We start from the raw sequence: 9,286 nt of genomic DNA on the forward strand, positions 1-9,286 counted from the left end.
GGGGGGGGGGGGGGGGAGGGGGGGGGGGGTTAGTTGAGTACCGGCTCTGTGTGCTGCTTCTGCTGGAGAGGCGGGATCATTACCGGCTGTCGGTTCAGATCTTTGCTGGCGAGCTGCTGTGAACCTTCCCGGGATGTTTCCGTTTGTGCAGACGGACATCGAGATCAGTAAGGAGGAGGACTTCGCCAGGATCCTGCAGATGGAGGAAGAATACATCCAGCAGATCTGCGAGGACATCATCCGCCTGAAACCAGACCTGATCTTCACCGAGAAGGGCATCTCAGGTGAGTACAGCGCGCACACCTGTCCTGGTGAGCTGAGACAGGAAGCGCCACGCTGTGACCTCCGTCATCAGCTGTCGGGTTAATGACCTCACTGACCTCTTCAAAGACGTTTGTCAGGGTCAACCCTTGAAGCGCGGGATCTGAGTGATGGAGGTCTAAAACCAGCCAGGTACCTGCAGACCTGGTCCAGGACAGAACAGACCGTCCTGGTCCTGCTGGACTTACAGGGACAGTTCAGGGTTTTTGAAGTGGTACTTGTACACGGTACATGTATTCGTACCGGACCGTTTAGGTACAGGACGTTTGGAATGCAGTACGTCATATTAGGCTTGTTTCGACCAAAGCGGCCGCTTTAGCCCCGCCTCTCGCTAACTAGCGACTGAAGCATCGCGGCCAGAGCTTTAGGCCCCTCCCTTATTGTTCAGGTCTTTTGTCTGGAACACTTCCAGTGAAAAACATTTCTCAGCAGTGATCGGGTTTGTTTCTGCTAACTCACTAATGGTGTCGCACGAAGGAGAACGTCGGTGCAACAAAGCGAGCAGAGTGCAAACAGACTTTATCTTTTTATAGACGCAATAAAAGAATCCAGATTATATATTTTTATTTTATCAGCTATACGTGGTGTTTTGAGAAATACTTTACTGTAGAAGTATTTTATTTCTTTTTATGATTTGTTTTTGTGTAATTTGGAAGTTGCTAATAAACCAGCAGCGCGTTGATGAAAGTAAACGGTTCCACCTCGAGGCCGAGCGTCTCCTGCAGCAGCCCTTTGTTCCTCAGCTTCAGTGTTCCTGCTCAGCAGGAGGTTCTGCGTGTTGAGTACCCAGACTCTGTCTGTGGAGCCGCCCTGTCAGCCGCACAGCTGATTCTGGCGGCGCCGTCTGTCCCGTATCACCTGGTCTCACCTGTGTCCCCTCTGTCCTCAGATCTGGCTCAGCACTATCTGATGAAGGCCAACATCACCGCTATCCGCCGCGTGAGGAAGACTGACAACAACCGCATCGCCAGGTAAGCAGCCGCAGAGGTCACGTGGTCACCTGCAGCCAATCGGCTGTCGGCACACACAGGAAGCAGCTGGCTGTCACTCAGGGCGTGCGAGGTTCAGGCAGTTAACTCTCTCTCTCTCAGGGCGATCGGGGCTCGTATCGTCAGTCGGACCGACGAGCTGCGTGAGGAAGACGTGGGTACGGGGGCGGGGCTGTTTGAGGTGAAGAAGATCGGCGACGAGTATTTCACCTTCGTCACAGAGTGCAAAGACCCCAAAGCCTGCACCATCCTGCTGAGAGGGGCCAGCAAGGAGATCCTGGCGGTGAGGGCCCCTTCCACTTCCTGTCGCTCACACGCCTTCACTCAAACATTCAGGGCCCTATGCGCTCTTCACTGCATGGCTGTGAGGCGTTCGGGGCCCTCTGTAAAACTGTGTTTGTGGTCTTCAGGAGGTGGAGAGGAACCTGCAGGACGCCATGCAGGTGTGTCGTAACGTGCTGTTGGAGCCCCAGCTGTTGATGGGCGGCGGCGCAGTGGAGATGGCGGTGTCGAAGCGTCTGATGGAGCGTTCCCGCGCTCTGACCGGCGTGGAACAGTGGCCGTACCGCGCCGTGGCTCAGGCTCTGGAGGTCATCCCCCGAACCCTGATCCAGAACTGCGGAGCCTCCACCATCAGGGTGCTGACATCACTGAGGGTAGGACGTCAAAAACTTTGTTTATAACGTCAGTAACGTTGTTGCTCAAGTCAAGTCAGTAACGTTGTTGCTCAAGTCAAGTCAGTAACGTTGTTGCTCAAGTCAGGCTGACTGATCACCTGAGGTAAACGTGTGCTGACTCAGGTATGAAAGTTGTTATTGATCATGTGTCGATTGTGTGCGTGTGTTCAGGCCAAACACACCCAGGACGGCGGCGCATGTTGGGGCGTGGACGGCGAGACCGGCTGTCTGTCGGACATGTCTGCTCTGGGGATCTGTGAGCCGCTGGCTGTCAAATCTCAGACCTACAAGACCGCCATGGAGGTGAGAAAACACCCGGTCGTACTGATAACTGATCAGTACTGATCGAAGTGACGCCCCGCTCACTCCCTGCTCTCTCTCTCTGTTGTGCAGACGGCCATCTTGTTGCTGCGCATCGATGACATCGTCTCTGGTCACAAGAAGAAAGACAAAGACGGTCAGATGGGCGGACAGGGAGCCGAGTAGATCCACATGGATCCACCTTGATCCAGATCAGCATCAGAGTCACTCTGTGCGTGAGCGTGTATCTGTGTGTGTGTGTGTGTATCTGTGCATGTGCGTGTGTGGGGACCAGACGACTCACTGAAACTTAATAAACGTCATTAAAGTTAGAAACGAGTTCCTGTCTGTGTTTCTCCTCCGAGTGTCGTCAGTGAGCCGCTGGCGTCCACCTGATGGTGACATCACTCCCGGTTACTGATCAGCTGGACGGCATGAAGAGAGTCAAACGTGTGTAATGTGTGTGTTACTTTTATAACATCCCATCTGAATCCAGAGGCTTGAAGATGCCGTCGCTTCCTCTCTTGGCCTGTGTTCAGCCTGACAGAGCTGACTTTGTGTTTGATGATTATTCTGTTTCATAGAGAAAATAAAAACTGTCCAGACTCACGTAGACCAGGTCCTGGCAGCACATCGCCCCGACCCTGGCTCGGCTTCACTGGCTCCAGGTAAAGAGAAGATAAATCTTTTTATTTTCCATTCTGGAAACTTTGGCTTCACCGGGTTCATTAAAAACATTAAAAAACTTCAAACACACCGAACACATGACCAGCAGGAGCTTCACCGCTCATCTATGAACTTATCAAAGCATTTGATTGAATTCTTAAAAAGGTCGCCCTGTAACGCCTGATCCTCCTCCTCACCTGCAAACCCGTCCGTGCCGGTACTCTGTTTACAAATACTTTATGGATCCTGAGGGGAAATTCTGGAGTCACACTCGCTCATTTACATTAATTCATTTAACTGACGCTTTTATCCAAAGCCACTTACAGCTGCTCTACACGTCAGAGGTCGCACGCCGCTGGAGCAACGAGGGTTAAGTGTCAGGGACACGCTGGTGTCTCGGTGGAATCGAACCCGGGTCACCCGCTCACATTGAATCAGAAGCAGCTTTATTGCCAAGTAGTGTTTTACACATTCGAGGAATTAGCTTTGGTGATGAGGTGCTGCACGCAGACGGACAGCCGACATGAATAGATGTAGAAATACATAAATATGGATTCAACAATGCAAGTTATAGAAGAAGAAAAATAACTGCAGAGAAAGAACAACGTCGCAGATATTTACATGTGCAGACGTGTTGCAACGAAATATATAAATTCACAATATAAAAACATACAACGAAGATGTGGCAGGTTTGTGCATGATATGAAATAAAAGTAAATAGAAAATGAATAAATGTACAATCTAAAACTAAATATAAAATTTTATGTGATGACAAATGTAATGAATACTAATGAGTACAGACAGCAGCAGAGACTTCCTGTCAGAGACGTTTGAGATAACTAAACTTCTGCAGAGCTTCATTTCGATTTCAGGTCGTTTTATTGTCATTTCCGCTTGTTGGGGAGGGGGCGGGGCTTGCTAGCGATCAGCTGACATATGAAGGAGCGGGTCATGTGACGTGCGGCGCCTCCCGGTCACAACAAAAATGGCGGCTGCGGCGAAGAAGAGGAGCCGCGGAGCTTCTTCTCCGGTTTACCTGCTTCTTGTCTTCAGCCTGTTCAGCGGAGGACACAGTTTCAGCAGACAGGTGAGGAAATACGAACAAGTACGTAACGCGACGTAAGAGAGCGCGAGGGCACCAGCCGCCGACCGGAAGTGAAACTGTTTTATTTGTTGACAGAAGTTTTCTACATTTGATGCTTTGTGTTTCAGATCAACGTTAAAACGTGTTTTAATGCAGATTATTATTTAATATAAAACAAACTGAACTTAAAGAACTTTTACATTTCAGACAAACTTGAAATCTACAGAGTTTACGATCAGTTGATCAGTCACGATGACTTTATTGTCAACGGAAACAGATTTGTCATTAATCAAGACTTTACTCTGTTAAATAAAGTTATTAAACTGTTTTGATCTGATCGATCAGCCTGTCTTTGATCACTGATGGAGGTTTCTTCTTCTCTCGGTCAGTTGGTGGTAGAGCTGAACCCCGGCTCTCCTTTCGCGCCTCCCGGTGGCGAACTGCTGCACGTGAGAGCCGTGGGAGACAACGACACGCTGCACTTCCTGTTCTGCAGCCAGGGGGCGCCGACGCTGCTGCTCGTCCACACAAACACTTCTTCATCTACTGTCAAGGTCTGTTTTTATCAGTCATCACTTCGGCGCCGCACAGACACACGACGCGTTCCTATTACGTGTCGCAGAATAAACACGATGATCCTGAACCCGAGGAGCTCTGACGTTGCTTCTGATTGGTGCGCACCTGACCACACACCTGTCCTGAATAGATCTCGTGTTTCTCTCTCAGGTGAACTGGAGTCAGTTTGTGTCTCGTAACCACAGCGGCAGCCTGAAGGTGGAGCCAGAGAGCAGCGTCCTGCACAGCACCGCCGTCGTCTTCAGCAGGGTCAGATACATCCACCTTAAATCAGTCTGTCATCACTTAATGAGACTCATTAGTAACTCTGCCCCCCCCCCCAGCTGTTGGAGTACGATGACGTTAACGACACGGCCGAGCCGACCTCTGACCTCCTCCCTCCGTACGAGCTGCAGGACTTCAGCTGGTCTCGCCTTCGCCTGTCGGGTCCGACCGCTTTGCTCTGCGGAGCCGCCGCCTCCTTCGCCAACGGATCGCTGTGCCTGCAGGTCAGAGGCCAACCTCCAACTGTCTGTCATCATGTGACCTCTGTCATGTGATCCATCATTTAACGTTAATGTGAAAAATCTGGATCAAATTTCCAAAAAGTCTGCAGATCCAGGCCAGATGCTAATGTGCTAAAATGCTAACCTGCTAATGTGCTAACCTGCTAATCTACTAAAATGCTAACCTGCTAATGTGCTAACCTGCTAATCTACTAAAATGCTAACCTGCTAATGTGCTAACCTGCTAATCTACTAATATGCTAACCTGCTAATATGCTAACCTGCTAATATGCTAACCTGCTAATATGCTAACCTGCTAATATGCTAACCTGCTAATATGCTAACCTGCTAATATGCTAACCTGCTAATCTACTAAAATGCTAACCAGCTAATGTGCTAACCAGCTAATCTGCTAAAATGCTAACCAGCTAATGTGCTAGCCTGCTAATGTGCTAATCTACTAAAATGCTAACCTGCTAATCTTTAGCTACAGAGAACAGGTTTTTAATATGTTGGCGTTAAATGTTTTTAACTTTAATCTGATTCCTGTGATTTAATAGAAGTATTTTTCTTCCAGCTGTCAGTGTTTGAGTCCGCGGGGCGTGGTCAGTCGTGGCCCCGCCTCCTCCACACAGCTAACTCCTCCCAGGTGGGGGTGTGGATTGATGGCGTGTTGCCGCGGGCGAATCGTTCCAGGTTCCTATTGGAGCTGCAGGCGGTGGGCAGGGCCTATCCGCTCAGCAGAGTTGAGGTTCATCGATCGATCGACGACGAGTTCACGCCGTCAATATTCAAGGTGATAACTAACAGGAAGTTTACCTGCTGACAGTCTGCAGCCGTCACATGACGTGTGGTTTCTCATGCTAGCCGTGCTAGCTGCTAACACGTGTTGCCCTTTGACCTCTCAGGTGTCTCAGTGGGTGTCGGCGGAGAACGGCAGCTCTGACGTTCTGGGTTTTGTTCAATGGAAGCCGGTGGCGTACCGTCAGCCTGCTCCGACTCTGGAGGACGCCACGCCGTGCCGTCACTCTGACCCGCGGCCTCAGAGCGGCGAGGCGGCGGCGGCGGCGTCCGGTCTGATTCGAGCGTTCTACGCAAAACCAGAAGCCTTCGGGCTGAACGTGAGCTTCGGCCTGGCAGGAGAACCGTTCTACGACAGCACCAAGTTCCTCAGCTGGTCAGTTTTTATCTGGTCAGTCTGGACGAGGTGACGAGGCGACGTCTTTAATCAGAATTCTTCTTCTGGTGTTTCTGTCAGGACGCTGCTGGTGGGCTCCGGCTCTCCTCCCATGGACTCCTTCTCGCCGCTGGTTCTCAGCATGATGGCGGTCGGGCTGGGGACGCCCCTGATCCTCCTGCTGGTGGGCGGAGTCTACGTCTGCGTCCGCAAGAGGGCGGCGGCCTCCACGGCGACCTACGAACCAATCAACTGACAGCTGGGTCGCAGCCAATTTTTTTTTTATATATATTTAAAATGTTTTTAAAAACTGCTGACAGACCGGTGACCTCACTGACTCCCTCCAGCCAATCAGGAGTCTGTTTCTTCAGATGGTCTCAGTCTGTCTGCTAAATGCTGAAATAAAGATCTGATCCCGGAACACGATCCGGTTGGTGCGTCTCTTCCTCTCAGCTCATTGGTTCCCTCTGATGACCTAAAACCACCCGCGAGCTGCTCGCTGTCGCTCACGTGACCTCGCCTGGCCTGAGTCGACCAATCAGAACCTCAGATTTCCAGCGTAACGTTTATACTCAGATCTTTTTCTCTGTGTTGAATCATTAAAGAAACTAAACTGGAACGGGTTTTAATGTCACAGACGTCGTTAATAAAGCGCCGCATCGCTGCGGCATCGGCTGGCGCTCCGACCCCAGCGGCACTGTGGGTAATGTATTTTATGGACGTGTCAGACTGTCGGCAGGGAAACACTTTGAACAACAGATTTAAATCCGTCTCTTTCGGACAGGAAGCTGCTGGTGAAGTCAGTTTGTTCTACATCTGATCACTTTCATGTTTGAGCCGCTCTGCAGCCGGAGACTCGTCCTCGTCTGTGATTGGCCATCTGCTGCGTTGCTTAGCTGGTACCGCACTGAATCCTGGGACGGGGAACTTGGTGTTAGAGTCAGCTGTTCTTGTTTCCACCACAGAGACGCAGTGTTGCTGTCAGACCGGCTCAGAACCAGGACCACTGAGGTCCAGTCTGTAACGTAAAGCTGGGTCCGGTTTGGTTTGATGTGCCCTTGTTGTGGTTCTACTGGTCCCTGAGGAACCGGGTCGCAGAGAGCCGGTTCCTCAGGGACCGGTTTGTTGTCCTCCACGGTCTTAACAACAGAATCGGATCTGAACACTTTCATCGGTTTATTTTAAACTTTTTACAGAAAATAGAAATTTAAACTTTATTTCATGACAGATTTAACTTTTGGACTAAATTGTCGTTGACAGAATCAAACGGGTCAGAAACGCCGTCGTCATGTTTCTAAACCCGAGTCCAGTTCTCTGCTGGTTCTTCAGTCCTGATCCCTGATGGATCCACGTGTTCTTAAAATACTGCCGCAGAGTAAAAACCACTCAGTCCTGGTCCAGGTCTCTCTTGTGTCCTAGATGGATTCGATTTGGCGTCGGACCTTCTCGGAGGCGAGGCGGTCGAGCCAGCGCTGACGGACGACCACCACGACGGCAAAGAGAGCCGTCAGAGCCAACATGGCCGCCTCGAACTTCCAGAAGAGATGCTCCTCCATCACGGCAGAGCGGCAGCTGTGGGGGGGGGGCGCATGTTATTAATGACCATGATCAACCATCTAATAACCACGTAGCCGTCATCTGCCTGCAGCTAACGCCGCCACTCTGACCTCTTGTACTCGTCCTTGTTGGACCGGGTGCAGTTGACTCTCTCCACGTATCCCGTCAGCCCGCAGGACGACCAAGACCTCTGAAACCACAAACAGCCTCGTCACTTTAACGTCGTCATGATAACCACCGGCGGCGTCTTCATTTTGCACGCCGTCAGCATGTGACTTCAGCATGTGACTTCAGCACGTACCGTCTGGAAGGCGTTACACTGCGAACACTCGGCCGTCACCACGAACTCCTCCAGCAGCCAGCAGGGGGCGGCGGCCGCCTTCACCGCTGCAGAACGAAGAGAAGAAGAAGGAGGTCAGGGTGGGGGGGGTCATGAGGTTACCCAGGATTCCTTGCTGCTGCGGAAAGACGTACCTGCAGTTTTGTCGTCGCTCAGCAGAGCAGCTCCGAAAACTCTGCAACACAAAACACACGTTACACACAGAGTACACACAGGGTACCCACACGGTGTACACATGGTATACACAGGGTACACACACGGTACACATTCTGACCACACAGGGTACACACAGGGTACACACACGGTACACATTCTGACCACACAGGGTACACACAGAGTACACATTCTGACCACACAGGGTACACACAGAGTACACACAGGGTACCCACATGGTGTACACAGAGTATACACAGAGTACACACGGTACACATTCTGACCACACAGAGTACACACAGGGTACACACAGAGTACACATTCTGACCACACAGGGTACACATTCTGACCACACAGAGTACACACAGGGTACACACAGGGTACACACAGAGTACACATTCTGACCACACAGGGTACACACACGGTACACATTCTGACCACACAGAGTACACACAGGGTACACACAGAGTACACATTCTGACCACACAGGGTACACACACGGTACACATTCTGACCACACAGAGTACACACAGGGTACACACAGAGTACACATTCTGACCACACAGGGTACACACACGGTACACATTCTGACCACACAGAGTACACACAGGGTACACACAGAGTACACATTCTGACCACACAGGGTACACACACGGTACACATTCTGACCACACAGAGTACACACAGGGTACACACAGAGTACACATTCTGACCACACAGGGTACACACACGGTACACATTCTGACCACACAGAGTACACACAGGGTACACACAGAGTACACATTCTGACCACACAGGGTACACACACGGTACACATTCTGACCACACAGAGTACACACAGGGTACACACAGAGTACACATTCTGACCACACAGGGTACACACACGGTACACATTCTGACCACACAGAGTACACACAGGGTACACACAGAGTACACATTCTGACCACACAGGGTACACACA

General features: G+C 50.9%; 4 protein-coding genes across 8 annotated transcripts in view; 3 read left to right on the plus strand and 1 right to left on the minus strand.

Annotated features, from left to right (window-relative positions):
* The window catches only part of cct3 (chaperonin containing TCP1, subunit 3 (gamma)), a 6,524-nt gene extending 3,905 nt beyond the window's left edge, over positions 1-2,619 (plus strand). Inside the window, exons 9-14 of the mRNA XM_046059237.1 lie at positions 152-284; positions 1,211-1,292; positions 1,413-1,593; positions 1,721-1,966; positions 2,159-2,290; positions 2,381-2,619. Of these exons, the coding sequence (XP_045915193.1) occupies positions 152-284; positions 1,211-1,292; positions 1,413-1,593; positions 1,721-1,966; positions 2,159-2,290; positions 2,381-2,473 (867 nt within the window). The 3' untranslated portion in view covers positions 2,474-2,619. The remainder of the gene's footprint in view (positions 1-151; positions 285-1,210; positions 1,293-1,412; positions 1,594-1,720; positions 1,967-2,158; positions 2,291-2,380) is intronic.
* Positions 1-9,286, plus strand: part of LOC123976847 (GON-4-like protein) — an 82,010-nt gene that overhangs the window by 35,892 nt on the left and 36,832 nt on the right. The window lies entirely within an intron of this gene.
* Positions 3,881-6,701, plus strand: LOC123976855 (glycosylated lysosomal membrane protein). Its single transcript, XM_046059238.1, has 7 exons — positions 3,881-4,040; positions 4,427-4,591; positions 4,764-4,862; positions 4,937-5,101; positions 5,676-5,894; positions 6,007-6,275; positions 6,357-6,701. Exons 1-7 carry the CDS (start codon positions 3,939-3,941, stop codon positions 6,529-6,531), a joined length of 1,194 nt encoding a protein of 397 aa, XP_045915194.1. The 5' UTR covers positions 3,881-3,938; the 3' UTR covers positions 6,532-6,701.
* The window catches only part of jtb (jumping translocation breakpoint), a 5,843-nt gene continuing 3,991 nt past the window's right edge, over positions 7,435-9,286 (minus strand). For both annotated transcript variants that reach the window (XM_046059243.1, XM_046059244.1), the window contains exons 3-6: positions 8,307-8,347; positions 8,134-8,219; positions 7,943-8,022; positions 7,435-7,847 (exon numbers count right to left, since the gene is read on the minus strand). In XM_046059243.1, the coding sequence (XP_045915199.1) occupies positions 7,691-7,847; positions 7,943-8,022; positions 8,134-8,219; positions 8,307-8,347 (364 nt within the window). In that variant the 3' untranslated portion in view covers positions 7,435-7,690. The remainder of the gene's footprint in view (positions 7,848-7,942; positions 8,023-8,133; positions 8,220-8,306; positions 8,348-9,286) is intronic.

Source organism: Micropterus dolomieu, linkage group LG09 (genome assembly GCF_021292245.1).
Source record: "Micropterus dolomieu isolate WLL.071019.BEF.003 ecotype Adirondacks linkage group LG09, ASM2129224v1, whole genome shotgun sequence".
NCBI lineage: Eukaryota > Metazoa > Chordata > Actinopteri > Centrarchiformes > Centrarchidae > Micropterus > Micropterus dolomieu.

What these genes read in the sequence shown, in the direction of transcription:
- LOC123976855 (XM_046059238.1), top strand. Translation starts at nt 3,939, where the DNA reads ATGGCGGCTGCGGCGAAGAAGAGGAGCCGCGGAGCTTCTTCTCCGGTT. An exon ending in GACACAGTTTCAGCAGACAG is followed by an intron (nt 4,041 to 4,426) that starts GTGAGGAAATAC and finishes TCTCTCGGTCAG; the next exon opens with TTGGTGGTAGAGCTGAACCC. An exon ending in CCGCCGTCGTCTTCAGCAGG is followed by an intron (nt 4,863 to 4,936) that starts GTCAGATACATC and finishes CCCCCCCCCCAG; the next exon opens with CTGTTGGAGTACGATGACGT.